Genomic DNA, 16,985 nt, shown 5'->3' on the forward strand with positions numbered 1-16,985 from the left:
CTTTATTGTGTCTCTTTCAATGGGACTGTAGGAAAACAAATGTGTGCAGAGAGAGGGGAAGCCAGCAAACCACAGCCACAATAACCTAGTTAGACAAACACGTTTTTGGAGGAGCTTCATGAAAAATGCCTCAGGGTTGGAAAAACAGCCCAACAAATTACACCAATGTTCCCGAGAGCCAAGTGTCTTGTTTCTAAGCATCTCACAAGTGGCTGATACCTACATACAGAAGGTCATGGCGTTTGAGGAGCGTCGTGTGTGTGCGCGTGGATTCTGAGGCACGCCGCCATTGAATTAATGCGCTTAACTGCCCATTGAACAATGCATGTGATCTGATAAAAGCGACACGTACTTTTATACACATTTTGCTATTTCAGTGTGTTTTGAAACTGTCTGAGGTCCATTCCTACCAGATATCTAAGTGGTCTTTTACTCGTCACACTAACAAGCTATCCTTCTAATAGGAACCTAATGCCACTAATTTGAGCTGCCTTCCCAGGAGAGGGGCATTAACTAAGCACCCTCTGCAGGCCTGTCGGTAAGCACCAGCGAGCCATGCAGAGGGGCCCCTCCCAGGAGCGGCCCAGCACAGCGGTCAGAAAGGAGTTCCAACTCAGAACCCCGGGCTTGACCCATGACCTTCTCCTCCGCATCAGCTCAGCGGCGGAGAGCCCCGTATTCCCGCCTCTGACGAGGAGAGAGGGCCGTGACACCATGGCCGGTGCTATAAGCCAGCAGAGCAAGAGAATTAGAGCCCAACTCCACCAGCCCAGCTCTGCAGGTGGCCACCAGGCTGGAACTCGGCCAGTAGCCAGCCCTGGATCCAGGGGAGGCTTCTCAGCATTGGGAATGGTACCAAGCAAAACTCATTTGGGTGCTGCCCCTCTCCTTTTGTATCTCAACTTCTTCAGAGCTCCCTGGTGCTGCCTGGGAAGGGCAAAGAAATCCCACACGGCCCATCAATCCCACCTTCCGGCTCCCCTCCCAGCCTTCTGCAGACGACCCCGGCCACCACCGGAGCTGTAATTGGAGTGGAGCGTGCCGTGGTGATTAAGTTTGTGTGTTTGCTGGCGGGCACCGGGAACCAGTGGCCCCGCTCACCAGGCTGAATTACGGGGTAGGTCATTCCCTCGTTAGTGGGAATAAATTTTATTAGCCCCACTCCCGTTGCCACGCATCTTCCCCTCTCGCTCCTCGGGCCGTGTGCGCGTCTGGGTGAGGTTGCCGGCCTGCGGGATAAATCAGCCGGACAAATCCCATTATATTTTGGAACAATGGCAGAGACACAGTAATGACGCCGAGACCAGGGAAAGACGTGGCCTTTCTTCTCTCCCGCTGATCCCGGCTCCTGCACGTGGACAGCATGGGGGGGCCCTTCTACTAGGATAAAAAATGTAAATTGAGAGTCTGAAGAGAGAACTCCTTTAGTTGTCTTTCTTTTCTCTCTCCACTAACTCTGTTAATGAGAAGAAGCAAGAGCTCTGAGCCCGCATGCAGCCATTCCCTTCTGCCTCGCCAAAGCGACGGGACACGGGAAGGTAACAGCAGGGAGGGTCTGGCCCCGAAATGTATCCTCTCCTTCAAACGCCTTAGCTTAGCATTCACCACATATGAGGGGCGGAGTGGGAGGCAAGCAGGCGCGTTCCGGGCCGGGGATGCCGAACAGAACCCCCGGGTGAGGCACAGCCCCAGTCACTCCCAATCAGGTATCGGTGGAGGAAAAACAGAAGTTTGAAATCACAGCAATATCACTACGTCTCTTTCTATCCCATCACGTGGTTATCACAACCAAAGGAGAAGCTGCAGATGGGCTAATGAAGCTGTTCAAGTGTCCTGCAGACACAAAGTGCTCCGTGTCTGTCGTTACTCATGCATGTCTAAGTATTTCTCTTCCCATAGCGGTGTCCGCACACTTGACTACGGGGAGATTATTTTATCACCTCCTTGAAGATGAAATGTATAATTCAAAACCAAAGGGAAGCTGCTCACCCACCCAGTGACATCTCAAGAGTCGGGACTGGCTCAGACCCGAAGGTCCGAACTCCCAGGCCAGGGTCCGGACCAGGATGCCACCCTGTGAGGATGGCTGGAATTGAAGGGGAGGTCCATGAATGTGGTTCTGGATTGTGAAGTCGGGCTGGTCTGTGTGCTGAGTGAATGCATGGCTCGGCTGCCAATTTGGGGAGACCTAGTGCACACCGTATGGGGTGTTTGCACGTGCCCGTGTGCACATGAGAGAGACGTCTCACTGTATTAGCTGCTTCGTGGAATGTGCGGTGAGAAGGAGAATAAATCAGAGAGAGAGAGTGAGAGAGAGAGAGAGAGACAGAGAAGGAGAGGGTGCCGAAGACATGGCAGTGCACAGAGTGTGCGTGTACGTGAGACAGCGAGACAGCAGAGAGGCTGCAGACAGGCAAAGGTGACTCGGAGGAGAGACACCACGGGAAGTGAGTCGGCACCCAGGACAGAGAGAGCCCATGTACACACGAGGGTGTGTACAGGTATGCATGCTTCCCTGCCAGGGTTCACGAGGCAGATGTCTTGGCGTGAGGACACAGCATTGCACAGCCCCGCGCCCTAACCCACCGCTCAGTAAACTCTGCCGGGGTCTCTCGGCAGCTGTCTGTGTCAGAATTCTGCATATGTGATTCCTGGGTCGTGACCCTCTCCCTGATCACCTGATGCACTCCAGGGTGGCACCCTGGGAAGATACGTCCAGCCTCGAGACCTTTCCTCTCGCTGGGACCAGCCACACCACCCAGGGTGTGGCCACCACCCTGTGCTCCAAAACACCATGTGCAATGGGCTGGGATGAGACTTCCACTGAGAACCCTGCTGGCCAAAGAGGGAGGCGGGTGGACTTTTCACCTGAACACCTAGGACAGAAGTCATCTTGAGGAGGGAGGGGGAAGACTTGATTCTGTAAAGCTTCAGGTTGTGATACGGCAGCTGACCCCCGCCCCTCCAAATGTTAAACCGGAAGTCAGGAGTACGGACAGGGTCAGTGGGCTGGGAGAGGAGCTTGGTGGTGTGTGCTGCCATTGGGACCCGAGAGTGGAATGGGAGTGCACGTTTAGTGTGCCACAGTGTGTGTGTGTGCTTGTGTGTGTGTGGCACACACAGTAGGGTAGAAAGGAGGGCCGGGGCAGCGAGAGGGGGAGTTCCTGCTCTGCGAGAGGACTGTGGCTGAGCAGAAAGAGAAACCTTGCCCAGCGCCATAAACAACAGGATACACTCCATCTACTCAGCGCTGCCCTTCCTGCTGACACGAAAAGAAAACACCCCAAGCAGACTGGCAGAGACCAGCACCCGGAGCCTGGGGTGACCGCCTGGCCATTCCGGATGCCCACTCTCATGGCGCTTCAGAACCCCAGGCGCCAGATAAACCTGAGTGACCGTCCAGGCGGGGATGGGGGTCAGCCTGCCTCCTCCCAGGGCTGCTGTGCCTGAGAAACAATAAATACAGGAGAGCAAGTAACAGCGTCCATGAACAGGGCTCTTCTCTGTCACTGCTCCTCGCTGCCGGCCACGAACTGAAGCTTGGGTCAAACATGACAAGCGCAGCACCTGTGACTCTGTGACCCCTGTGAGACTGGCTGGGCTGGCAGGTGAACCCTGAAGTTGGATAGGCCTTGGTCTAACACTGGTTCTCCACCGTGAGGAAGGTGAGGGGCCTTTCCAGCTCCGCAGGTGTTGAGGGAGTCCCCTCGGCACTTCAGGCTCCAGCACCCGGGATTGTAAATGTCCTGTGGGGCCCAGCGAATTGTCCCGTCCCAGATGCCACTGGCATGACACTGAGAAACACTAGAGGGAAAAGCAGCCGGCTGGGAATCGGGTGTAGAGTAGGTTCTAGTCTGCCAATTGCATGACCTTGAGTGAAGTACTTGACTTCTCTGTTCCTCCGTTTCCTCGGCTGGAGAGGATGGCCGCCCTTTCTGCGGTCCCACGATACCGTGGGGAGAGGAAAGGGAGGCGACGAACCCCTTTGTAAACTGTCAAGCCCCGTACAAACTCCTACAGTGGGACTGTCAGGCTGCTCATAAGCTGCCACTCTCTGCTCCCACCACTGGAGCTTGATGGGTGTGAGGCGGTGATTCTGGGTAAGAGACTCTGCCCCCAAGGACCTACGTTTTCTGCTGGAAAGTCACTCGGAGTTCAAGTCTCCAGGGCGAGATTCAGAAGCTGATTTTTGCATCATCTCGCCTTATCGCACTAAAGCTGACAAGGCCTGACTCCTACGTCCACTTGCCAATTGGTTCCAAGCTCAGGGGAGACTCGAGTGGAGGGAGTGACTGTCACTCCCTAGGACCACAGCCACTGTTCCCACCAAATAGACCATAATGACCTGCCTGGGTGCATCTTACTCCTGGGCTCTCGGGCTCCTGGAGACCGATGTCATTTCATGATTCTTGGCATCCACCAGGTTTGAGTACATTGTCAAAGGCCTAATAAATGTTTCATCCATTCATTAATACATTCGGAGACAGAAGGGCTAGTTTTCTGTGAGTTTACTCCGGAAGGCTAAAAAAAGGTTGAGGAGGAAATAGATAGCCCCGCCTGGGGGGTGCTGGGATGCCGGAGCACTGGCCTGGAGAACAGAGAACCTTGGCCCACAACGGCATGCTCTCCTGGCTGGCTGCCACCTCCAAGCCAGGGGTGTCAGGGCTCCCAAGAAAGGCCTGGGAGCTGTCACCTGGGCCTGCATAGGCCCTGGCATATGACAGAAGTGACTGGCTGTGTGTGGGCTCCTCACCCTAACTGTCACGTGCTCTGCAGACAGGTGCTGGGAGCCTGCACGACAGCCTTCAAAGGGACCAGAAGCAGAGGACACCCCAGAGAAATTCACCATCATTAATTCACCTGGATGATCATCAGCGAAAGGCCTCAGCTTGGTGTGTGGTCCCCTGAATCCCGAGATAAACAGGGCCCCTGGCGGACCCCACTAGGATCCCCCTTCTGCCCATGCCCTCCTGAGATCCTGAGAGCCATTTGCCATTGCTGCCCCATTCGCTCTTGGACACCTCTTTCCAGTCAGGCTGAAAAAACCCTCCAGGACACAGGAGAAGAAAGGCCCAGAGGCAAAGGCAGAAGCTGCTTCTGCCCCGCACAAGCACGAGGAAACACAGGGCTGCTTCCCCAGCCTCTACACGCAACACCCACTCAGGGATTTGCTTTGGCAACAGGCATGGACTCTCGCAGCGACGGTCCCGTGAGGAGGCCACTACTGGCGCTGGGCCCTCATCTGCGACGTGGGCTCAGCCAGACTTCCCTGATGCACCCGCAGTAAGAACAGGCAGCTGTTGGGGGCCTGCAGGCTGAGGCTCCGGCCCCCCCAGTCCACGGCTTCTCTGGGCCTGGGCACACGACACTGCTCGAGGGATGCCCCATGGCATGGCAGGCCATGTCACACAAGTATTCTCTCCCCCTCCCCCGTCCTCCCGGAACACAGTCAGGGGTGCTGTGGGACTTAGTGAGGGGTCAGGGGCCCCGGGGCGTACACTGCTCCAGGCTCTGAGCCAGGAAACGGAAGGGACCGGAAAGGCCCCAAGCACACCACTGGATACACAGTGTAGCTTAGGGAACTTGAGCAACAGGAGCACAATAAAAATCAACCACTCATCAGACCCCGTTTTCAAGCTTTCGGAGTTGTGGCCATGATAAAACCCATAGGGGACCCCTACCCTGCAAAACACAAGTCCTAAAAATCGACCTCCCTGGCCGCATTTCTACCCGTAGGACACAGACCAGCTGAGACTGGGTTCCACTTCGCAGACCTCAAGGGGATCTTGGACTCGGAGACAAAGAGAAACCAAGAGTTCACCTGTCCATCCCCACCTGGAGGCAGGAAGGGAAAAAGAAAGGAACCCAGCAGCAGCCGTGGGGGAAGGTGGAGAGAAAGCGGTGTTTGCCAACAGAGTGCCGACAAGGGTCCCTCGGCGGGGATGCTCCGGAGCCTGGCCTGGCCGATGGCGTAGGAAACACGTGTGGTCTGAGCGGAGGCTGAATGAATCACAGCTGAAGCTCCGGAGCAAAGCACTTCGAGGGTCAGCCAAATCAAAGGCAACTGATCCTGCGCATTAAAAGCTGGTGGTGTGGCCTTTCAGACTGGCTGGGGAGGCAGCCCCGGTCCTGCACGCAGTTTCTGGCCTCCTCCCGTCTCCTCTCAGCCCTGAACTTACCTCTAACTTGAAAGGGCTAATTAAAGCCAAAAGAAAAAAAATCAAAAGCTTGTTATCTGGCTCCATTACTCCAGTCCTGGCATTAGCCTGTCTTGCGAAGCTGTTTCCCTCTGTTCTCTCCAAGGCCACCGTGCGGTGTTAGGACCCGCGGCTCTGCAGACATCCGTGATGGACTTGACTTTCTGTGCTGTGGCAGGGGGCAAGGGTGGAGCAACCTCCTGCCCATGGGCAGCGAGCCTGATCCCTGCAGCTGATGTCACTCCCCAAAAGACAGGGTTGGAGCAAGTTCTCTACAGAAGTGTCTACAGAAAAAATAGCCAACCTCTCCGACCTCAAAAGAACTAGTTACTTAGTGAGCACCCAGCGTGAACTTGCCATCTTCTAACTTAGGGTGTAGGTGTACATGCTCACAAGGGTATTTATCGTGTATATGCATGCACATGGGCGCATATGTGTCTATACAGTGTGTGCAAATGTGGTGATAAGAGAGGAAAGGGGGTTATTCTTGAGGCTGTGTCTGCCATTCACTCGTAAGATGTATGACCTTGGACAATTCACTCACTCGGTCAGGCTGTGGAATGAATGGAGGATCTCTAAGGGCCGTCAACATTCTTATGCATCTCCCGGGGATGATGTCTGAGTGTGTAATGCGCCTGCACACAGCACAGCACCTGCACTGCCATTCACTGCCTTCTCCAGGGTCAGCCCATGGCCCCCCAGGCTCATAAGTCTGTTTCACAGACTCTCCTGAGTGGGTCAGCTACTGTCCCAAACCAACGACTCCAAAGGCTATGTCACCTGCTAGGGCTCATCACACATAGGAGAGTCCCCTCGATTCTCTGGCCTGCAGTCACTGTCACTTGTCGCTGCCTTTTTTGGCCCATAGTACCTCTCCGATTTCCTTTGTGACTCTAGGGGTCTCCTGGCTTTCCAGGGCCTCCTAGAAGGAATGTTGCCTTTTAGTTTCAGCCCAGGTACCTGGACAGCTCGCCACTGGAAAGCATACTGAGCCTAAATGTTAGGGCCCCAAAGACACTTTGCTGAGTCCCTCCTTTCTGCCGCCTCTCCTCCACTCCCACTCCAAATCCCAGTGACAGGAGAGGTGGCCTCACCATTTGTCGGGTGGTGTGTGCACCAGTGCCCTGTGGAATCGGTCTGGCAGGTGGTCATACTTTATGAAGGGAAATTTACACTTTTTAACTCAACCAAGTACATTTCCTAATATGGAATTCCACCAGAGTTTGACTAGGTGTCAGGAATCACATCCATGCAAGTGCACACTTCTACCTGAAGGGCAAGTTTTCCTGTCCCTTGAAGATTACAGGATAGATTTTCTCCAACTAGGTTCATAACGTTTTGACTGGACAACAAAAAGGAAAAGGAGAGTGTGACATGGGACGCAGGAGAGACCAAGAACTGAGCCTTCCAAGTCTGTTGAAGAATGATTTGGGGAAAAGTTGACCATTGTAAAGGCGAACAGAAGTCAAGCCACAGAAAGGCAGATGCTTCTCACGTTGGGTCACACGTGAGTTAGGCTGGGTCCCCAGTTGCAGCTGTGATCACCCAGCAGGGCAGCAGCCTGAGGTCCTGTCTGACCCTCAGGGCCCACGGGCCCTGGGATGGCCACCGAAACCAACACTTCCTCCCACTTCCTTCGGCATTCCTGTCACCCAGAACTCCTCCGGTGGCCTCCTGACATTGCGATGTCCCTTCTGTGGAGCGGTGCTCACAGAAGACACTTAATACAAACAGTAAAATGACAATAAACTCATAACTATCAACAACCGAACTTGAAACAAAAACCATAACAAACTAAGCAAAAACTAGAACAGGAACAGAATCACAGAAATGGAGATTACTTGGAGGGTTATCAGTGGTGGGGGGAGGGAAGAGAATGGGGGAAAAGATACAGGGAATAAGAAACACAAATGGTAGGTACAAAAGAGTCAGGGGGAGGGTAAGACTAGTATAGGGGATGGAGAAGCCAAAGAACACATATTTATGACCCACGAACATTAGCTAAGATGGGGAAATGCTGGTGGGAGCGGTATACAGGGTGGAGGGAGTAAAGGGGAGAAAAAAATGGAACAATTGTAATAGCATCATCAATAAAATATATTTTAAAAAAATTCAAGAAAAAAATTAAAAAAATATATAGTTTTCTAAGCAAGTTCTGCTTTCCCCTCTATGTTTGCTGGACTCTCGCCTTCCTTCTCTGCTCTCACTGCTCCATTTCCTAAAGATGCACAGGGGGCTGAAAACATAAGTCTCCAGAAATTCCACATCTGTCTCAATGCAGAATGACGGATGCTGTTGCTCCCAGTAATGGTTTTAGTCTAAGCTCCCGGGCAAGGGATTCCCAGGTGTGGTTGGTAAGAGGCCTACAGCCCATGCTAACTGGCCTCCAGCAATGCCTGGTGCACATGACAAGTAAGCAGCTCAATTCCCGCCTACTCCTAGCACTCCCTCCTATAACCAGCAAGCCGATACACCACAGAGAAAAGTGCCCTGGTGGGAAATCTACATTTTAGCTCTGGTTCTGACCTTACAAGCTCAGCTGCATAGTCACACCTATTTGAGCTGGTGATGGTCTGAGTCCAGGGAGACCCAGATGTGGGATATACTTGTCCCATCTGCAAAATGGCATGGGTGATTGACAGCCCTCAGAGGCCACAGGCTAGGGTCCTCCCTCCACACCGTGTCGCCCCAGCCCGAGGGCCCTCCCCTGACTCACCGCGCTGCTGCAGGGGATGTCCTTCACCTTGAGCCAGGCCAGGTCCAGCGTGCCCTCGCCCCGGTAGCAGGACTGCAGCCGCTCCTTAATGCGGTCGTTGATCTGCTTCAAGATGAAGATGCATAGGGCCGACTCATCCAGGGATTTCATTTTCCGCTTCTGGCCCTTGGAGAAGAGAGCGAAGAGGAGGTCGTCCTCTGGACGGACTTTGAGGGTCTGGGCGAGCACGGCCCCGGCTTTGGACAGGTAGGCCGCCTGCAGCAAGCGGTACTCCACCGCATTGTGCTCACAGCCGATGGGCACCTCCACGTAGGAGTTGAAGGCGGTGTCCTCCTTGCAAAGCCTCACGAGCTTGGACGTGTAAACCTGTTCCTTGGTGGTGGAGCCTGGGGGAGAAACCATCTCGGGCTGAAGGGTCAAAAAGTAGACAAAGTTGCCACTGCTGAAGCCATAGACATAGTAGATATCAAAGTCGGGGATGACGGTGAAGGTGTCCGAAGGGATCTTAATCATCGAGGCCACAAACTCATCGTGGAAGACGTAAGCGAACATGCCATCCGCCTCTGAGTTCTTGGTCAGCTTCCGGCTGGAGATGGTGGGGAAGTACTCTGGCTTCCCGTCCACGGCCGTGGCAATGAAGAGCTTGTCGTCCAGGTTGCTGTAGGACACGATCACTCCAAAGACAGAGCCGCTCTCGTTGACTCCCGACAGGTAGTGCTCCTTCTTGTGGAAAGGCTCCCCCAGCTTGAAGAGGTCCTCCAGCCTCAGGAGCTTGCAGATGCCTTGGTAGAGGCTCCCACAGGCAATCAGCCTGTTCTCCTTGTAGTCTATCAGGAGCATCTTGTTGACGTTGTTGGTGGAGGTCAGGGGCTCGTTGCACGTCTGGACAATGCGGGGCGGGTAGCAATTGGGGTTGTCCTCATCCGGCCCTGTCTGGTGGGTCACCAAGACCTTCAGGTCGCTGGACAGCTTGTAGATCCGGTTGACAGCCCCCAAGTAAATGTGCCCTGTCCTCTTGTCCACCACCAGGTGGTTGAAGCTCTCCGCTGGCTCCCCTCGAAATGTGACAAAAGACCGCTTCTGGGGCGGCGGGGGTGGCTGCCGGGGGAGCAGAGTGGAGGAGCCCATCCCTACCATCAGGAGATGGGACAGCAGGCAAGTCCAGTTCCAGGGCATGGCTTTCATTTCAGACACGGGTCCTCGTGGCACAGTAGCACTGACAAAGTGTCCTCCTGGGAGGGCCAGGTCTCAGGAGTGGAGGGTCCCTATGGGGGGAAAGAAGATATGATGGTGGGTGACAATGACAAGGGTTTAGCTTCACCCCATAGCTTGCCTGGGGGGTCCTCAAAGTATTCTGCTCATGCCGAAACAGAGAACTGTGTGGGGGGAGCTAGAGGCCAAGGGACATGGTCACCGTGGGTGTGTGGCACAGCCTAAGCTGGTGGCAGCAGCCACGGGAGGACATTTCAGTAATAATAATAGTAGAAACAATAGTGATGGCAATAATGATCATAGTGATGATGCCGATGATGGCAATAACAGCCACCTCTCGAGTGCCTGACTGTGTCAGAAGCTGTCCTGAAGCTTCCAGGGACAAATTTTAATCTTGAGCTTCAACTTAACAAAGCTCTCACTGCTGGGCTCTTCCATCTGCCCCTCCGACTCCACTCTCCACCCTAGTCTGCACCTAGGAGGCTGACCTACGTACAGGTACATCCATTGACTCCTTGCCCCCAGGCCTGGTTGGGTGCGGCCAGGGAAGAGCATAAGCAAAAGGCTGGAGGAAGGGGGAGGGGGAGACAGCAGAAGCGGAGGTGGACTGCATGCCTGAACTCTGACCTTTGTCCACAGGTTGAGCAATGCCCTAGTCAGGCCTCGCCACCTGGTCTCTCTGTCCCCATCACCCTGCTCACCCTGATTTGGTCCTAAAGGAGCAAACAGGGCCTCACTGTTTCTATTCCTAAATACTGCCCTGCCTCTTAAGGAGCCACACGTTTCCCAAGAGCCTCTGTATTAACCTTTGTGCAGGTGAGTGACTTTGTGTATACTGTTTCTTGCTGGGACCCTGGCTCGTAGACCCGTGAAGTTAGTAGTACTGTTACCCCTGCTTTACAGCTTAGGGGAGTCCTGGAACTTGCACAGCTGGAAGTGGTAGAGGTAGATTCAAACCTGGCTACCCAGGTCCATGGCAGGTTCTCATTCTTAACTACCGAACCATCTCAGGCCAGCCAGGCCTGGATGGGGATGTACCCCGGTTACTGTTTACACACAGAATACTCCAAACAACCGCTTCTCCCGGTGGGGCTGTCCATTACCGCCAGGCCCACAGAGTCTGCACCTACTGCAGGGGAAGCTTCCCCTTTGTCCCTCCCCCATCCCTCCTGCTGGGTGGATGATGCACGAGCCCAAATCAGAAACCCGCATCCTCAGTGCCTGCTCACTGAGGCAGCAGCCGGGTCCTCTGGATGCACTGCTTGCCTCTGAGACCCGATATCCTTTCAACAGGGCAGACCTTGGCTGCCTCCCAGTGCGGGGCCTCCTTGGAGAGGTTTTCATTAATGGGAGTGAACTTTTTAAAGAAGTGGCCAGGGAGAGAAATAAACAAATAACTCCCCATTAAGCAAAGTAGCGTTCCGTCCTAGTGTTCTCATTAATTCCTATCCTATACTTTCTGCATGTGATGCCAGAAGACAGCTTCACACTCCCTCCAGCTGGGTAGAAATCAAGGCAGGAATGGCCTCCCTCTTATTTGGGAGTGTCTCAGCTTTGTGGAATTTCTCTTGTTTACACTCAAGGATGTCAAAACAAGGGTAACAGGAAGAAGTAACTGTTGAGCAACAGAAAAACCCTCCAGCAGAGAAAGAGCACGAAGTTAGATGGAAACCAAGAGAAGATAGAAGAAAACAGATTTGACATTGTTAGCTCAAATCCCAGTGAAAACACAGGTCTTCTCAGAGAAGGATCGGAGAAGGCGGAGGGCAGACCCCACAACCGACAGCAGCCCTGCACGCTGAGGGCCTTCATTCAGTCTCCCCACGTGGAGAATGTTTGCTCAGGCCACACGTGAGACATGCTGGATACCGTGGAATCCAAGGACGCCTGGGGCTGAATCAGGCACACACCACAAGGACCGAAATTACTCAGACGGTGAAAAGCTGTGTGCTAAACCACGGAGTGCTTTGGGAGTTTGCAAGTAGTAAGTCAGTTGGGGTGGGGGAAGCGTGGAGCAGGGTGTAGGAAGCCTTGGGGAGAGGATGGCATTTGGGCCGAGCCGTGAACTTGGAGGGGACATGTGGAGCTGGAAGGGAAAGGCCTCCATGGGCAGGGGTCAGCATAGCAAAATTCCGGGCCTATCAAACCGGATATATACCAGGAAGAGTCTGGAAGGCATACTTCCTGAGAGTCGGAGAGAAGAGAGGGCTGGAAAGAGAGAACCGCCAGTGTCGTCAGGATGTCCCTGCAGGGCTGAGACCAAAAGGCATGGTATTAAGGAAAGAAACATAAAGGAAAGAGCAAAGGCCCCCAGAAAGGAGACTCCACATTCCTCTCCATTGAGTCTTTGCAGAAGGAACTGAGTTTGGAGCTGAGAACTACAGACAGGGAGGGCCTGCCTTGCTCACCAGTGTGTCCATAGCCCCCGGACCAGCGCCTGGCACACTGGTGGAAGGTCAAGACCTACTTCCTGATTGGCAGAAAGAGAGGCTGGCAGCAAGGAGGAATGTCACTCTCTGTGGGCCATGTACTGTTCCCCAGGCCCCATACGAAGGCTGGCACATGGATTACCTCACCTAATCATCACAACTGTTCACTGGGGCCAAGACTGTTTTACTGGCTTCTCAGGTGAGGAAATGTTAGTTGTGCAAAGGTACATGGCTACTAAGCGACAGAGGTGGAATCAAAACTCGGGTTTGTATGACCGGAAAACCTGTATTCTTTCTAGCAACGTGCAATTCCCAAGCCCAGAAGACATAGCACTTGGAAGCCCTTTTTAATTCATGTACGTCCCCAAACTGAGAAATCCAGGACCTCACCCAGCAGTACCTCCCTGACAGCTCTGGGGGTGAAAAGCAAAGCCCCTGGGCCCGCAGGGCAACCTGGCAGGTAATGCCCCTCCGGTGGGCACTGCTATCTACCTCTAAGAGCATTGATGACTGGAAAGCACCTGGTACACATAAGTGCTTAATAAGTGATAGTTGTTGTTGGAGAGATTGAAATAAAATTAAAGACTAAGGATTATGATGCCATCAGGTACCACGTCCCTTAGAGCTGAGGAAGTTGGGATGGCTCATCTTGAATTGCCTTTGCAAAACCGAGTATCAGAAAAGAATCTAGAAGTTTGTAATCTGAAAGAGATAAACCAGTTTAATGACCCCAATTCCTGATTTTAGAGACCCGGAAGTCGAGATCAGAGAAATTAATGACTTGCAGCAGGTCACACAGTGAGTTCAAAGTGGGGGTGGGATTAAGCTCAGATCCCTGTCCAGTACTCCCAGTCCAGTGCTCTTTCCACCCCCCACAGCCTTTCGGTGAGCCCACTTCAGCATCTGCTCCCTGGCCTTTGTCTGGAGGAGCCTGGCCTTTGGGTACCATCTGCTCTGCTGGCGAACACAGCTCTCAGAACGTCGCTGCCAACAACCAAATTCCAGCAGGGCTGGTAACCCGCATTCCAGGTCTGGGGCAGATGCAGGTCAGGGCTCCGACGCCAGCCCTCGGGAGGGAACTCTCAGCTGCCCCTGTGTCTGCTGGAAACTGCCAAGCACTAGAGAAAGCATGCCTGCCATACCCCCTCCTTACTGTACACGCTCCCAGGCCCACGAGCCAATCAACAGTTCTCTAGTTTGCGAGAGGCGAGACGAGGAAGCCTGTAATTATGAATTTACTGAGCAGAAAGGTGCCAGGGCTCATTCTCCATCTTCTATCAGGCAATGAAATGAGACACAGTTACGCATCTCAAACACTTATCACCCTCATCTGAGGATGCTGAAATTACTGCGCCTGGAGAGGGTTGGGGGGGATCCACAGAAAACAATAATGTGTGATAGGAATAACCAGCCTCTCATTTTATACACCACGAAAGGGGCTGATTGGAAAACAAATAACAGAGAAATGGAAGAGAAGGGAACGAGCGAGGCTGTGGGCGCCAGCCTGCCTCACCAGAGTCCCCACTGGGCACCACAGAGGTGACCCAACCTGCAAGCAGCCCTCCTAACCCAGCTCCAGTCCCCTGCCCCCCACCCCAGGCTGCCTGAAGCTGCTCCATTCCAGCAAAGCTGGGGCTTCCAGCGTGGCTGCCATTCCAAACATCAGTCATCACAAATGGTGACTCAAACTAGGAAACCCTCAACCCTACCCCCCAATTCTCTTTGGGGTCATCAATTAGCTGGTCTTATAACAAAGTACTAGAGGGAGCATTCAGTCCCGCTCTGGTTCTTAAAGACAAGCGATGTGGCCAAGCCAACTCCAGGTTGCCCCGGAGGACTCGCCGAGCCAGGCGGGGTGGGAATGGGGTGGGCAGGCAGCAGAGCCTGGCTCTGCATCACACCCAAACACACTGCAATTTTCCCTTCTTTGAAATCAGATTTTAATTCTGAGGGATCTCAGGGGAGACAGGACTCATTTTTAGCAGCTGATCATCATTTTGATTAAAGAAATTGGGACTGTCTTTGTTTTATGTGGCAAGTTTTGGAGAGCTCAAACTAATTTTCGTGAAACAGCACCATCCTCTCCGATTCCTGAGTGGCAGAGAAGAAGATTATAGAGTATTTTAAAATAGCAATTACCTCACAAAATTACTTTGGAGTTTACAAGGTGTTTCCACATTACCTCAATCTGATTTTATTGTTCGCAACAGGTGTAGGTTGAAAAGGTACCCATAAGCACACCTCCTTTACAGATGGGGAAACTGAGCCACAAGCGGGCACAAGTTCTGGCTGAGATCACACCTAATGACGCTGGGCCTTGGAAAGCTCTCCAGGTCTTCAGTTGCCCGCCGCGCCTTCTCTGACCCTCCAGACAAAGCGCTAACGCTCAGGCATTTGCTATTGGCATAAAAGAACGCTCAGAAAAACATATTCGAGATGATGTTTCTTTTTTTTTTTTTACCACTCAGACTGCATTCTTTCCCTCTTTCTCTTCCAAAGGAAGAGAAGAACAATTCTCAGTGGCTATTGGCAGTTGCAAAACAACAGAGAACACGGCGCTTCCTCCTCGTGGTTTCAGGTGCTCTGCAAATTCAGAGAAACTTCTCTAGTAATGAACTATAGAAATGATCTCTGAAAGTATAGTCTTCTAAGATGATGTTTCAAAACACCATCTCTACAACCCATCACGAGTCCAGAAACCAGCCGAGTGGGCCACACATGCTTCTTAAATAAAATAGAAGAGAAAAATCAGAGCATGTGCCATTTAGGAAAAGAACAATTCAGTGAGACTTTTGTGTCAGCCACATATATGGACATATTGAGTGTCATGTCCGGGTATTTCTTTCTGTTGGTCATTGTGATGGTTAATTTTATGTGTCGACTTGGCTGAACCTGGGTGCACAGACATGTGGTCAAACATCATTCTGGATGTCCCTGTGAGCATATTTTTGAATGGGATTAACACTTGAATTAGTGGGCACTGAGTGAAGCAGACTCCCCCCAACCCCAAGCATGATGGGAGTGAGTGGCCATCCAGTGAGTTAAAGATTGAATAGAACAAAAGACTGACCTCCCCTGAGCAAGAGGGGATTGGGCCGGATGACAGCCTTTGGACTTGAACTGCAGCATGAGCTCTCCTCCAAGTCTCCATCTGCGGGTCCACCCTGCAGATTTGGGACTTGGAGCCTCCCTAATTGTGTGACCCAATTCTGTTTCTCTGGAGAACCCTGACTAATATTTTTTGTGATAAAAAAAATAATTTAAAAAACATTGTTAGAAACCGCGGACAGCTATTATTTTTGGCTACCACACATTTATCCTCTGGAGATCCACCCCTTCACCCTCTCTCAGCCCAAAGGCTCTTATTAACTCTGCCCCTTGTTCAAGGGTGTACACATGACCTGGGTCCGCACCAATCAGCACAGAGCAAAGGGCTGGGCAGTCACAGTGATTGGTTCAGGGACAGGCCCTTGCATATATCAGAATCTCTGTGAGGCAATAAGACTTCGGGTGGGAGTGCCGAGGGAAAAGTTCTAGCTCTTGCATCAGATGTGACCTTGGAGATGTGTGAGCCTAAGAAATATAGGTGCCATCTTGTACCTATGTGGGTGGAAGGTGAGGAGCGGAAAACTGAAAGGAATGAAGTCAGCCTACAGAGGAGAGCCAAGCTGAGCCAGAGGGTGGAGCGCACCGGGTCCCAAGCCTGATGACATCACAGAGCTGTCTAGATCATGTGCCCTGAAGCCAGCTCTATGCTTACTCTTTCCAGTTATATGAGCCAAGTTTTCTCCCATTTCATAAGCCTATGTGGATTCAGTTTTCTGGCGCTTGTTAATGAAAGAATCCTAACCCATAAAAATTCAGCCTTCCAGCCAAAAGAGTAGCATCTCTCATCACACCCTCGCTAATAGATTATTCTTTCATAGGAAGAAGTGAGCACGCCAAACAGATTTCCATGTCCCACAGCTCACAGAGACAAATGAGAATTTTGCAAATAGTGAGGCTTTATTGCAGGTGAGCACTGGGTGTGTGTCCCGCCTTTCCTAATCAAACACAAGGTTCCCCTGTCTGCCTGGAATTTGCCTTGAGGGCTGTGCTGGCAGGTCCATTGAGATATTTTCCACCCATTCATGCTTCTGTGTCTTCTGCACAGGTGGTTTACCCCTAACCCCCTCACCTGGGGACTCAGTCTTCAGAAGAGGACTCCGACCCTGGCGGTGGTCTAGGATGGCCCTACTATGTGTTGGTACAGGAACTAGGTCCCACCAGAGTCTCACATTTTACAAACTCTGTTTTATTTGCACATTGATGCTGTCCTCTCTCTAAAAATATAAGCTCCTAGAGGTCAGAAATTATATATTTTTTCACCAGTATTTTCTTTACTCCCAAGCCAGAGTCTGATACATAAGAGGTATATAATAAATGTTTGGG

At 52.4% G+C, this 16,985-nt stretch overlaps 1 protein-coding gene and 1 pseudogene across 1 annotated transcript in view; both read right to left on the bottom strand.

Annotated features, from left to right (window-relative positions):
• Window positions 1-16,985, bottom strand: part of PLXNA4 (plexin A4) — a 408,926-nt gene that overhangs the window by 334,343 nt on the left and 57,598 nt on the right. The window contains exon 2 of the mRNA XM_028525438.2: window positions 8,914-10,178. Coding sequence (XP_028381239.1) covers window positions 8,914-10,098 — 1,185 coding nt within the window. The 5' untranslated portion in view covers window positions 10,099-10,178. The remainder of the gene's footprint in view (window positions 1-8,913; window positions 10,179-16,985) is intronic.
• On the bottom strand, window positions 15,014-15,201 carry LOC114508300 (annotated as a pseudogene).

This window comes from Phyllostomus discolor, chromosome 10, assembly GCF_004126475.2.
Source record: "Phyllostomus discolor isolate MPI-MPIP mPhyDis1 chromosome 10, mPhyDis1.pri.v3, whole genome shotgun sequence".
Taxonomy (NCBI): domain Eukaryota; kingdom Metazoa; phylum Chordata; class Mammalia; order Chiroptera; family Phyllostomidae; genus Phyllostomus; species Phyllostomus discolor.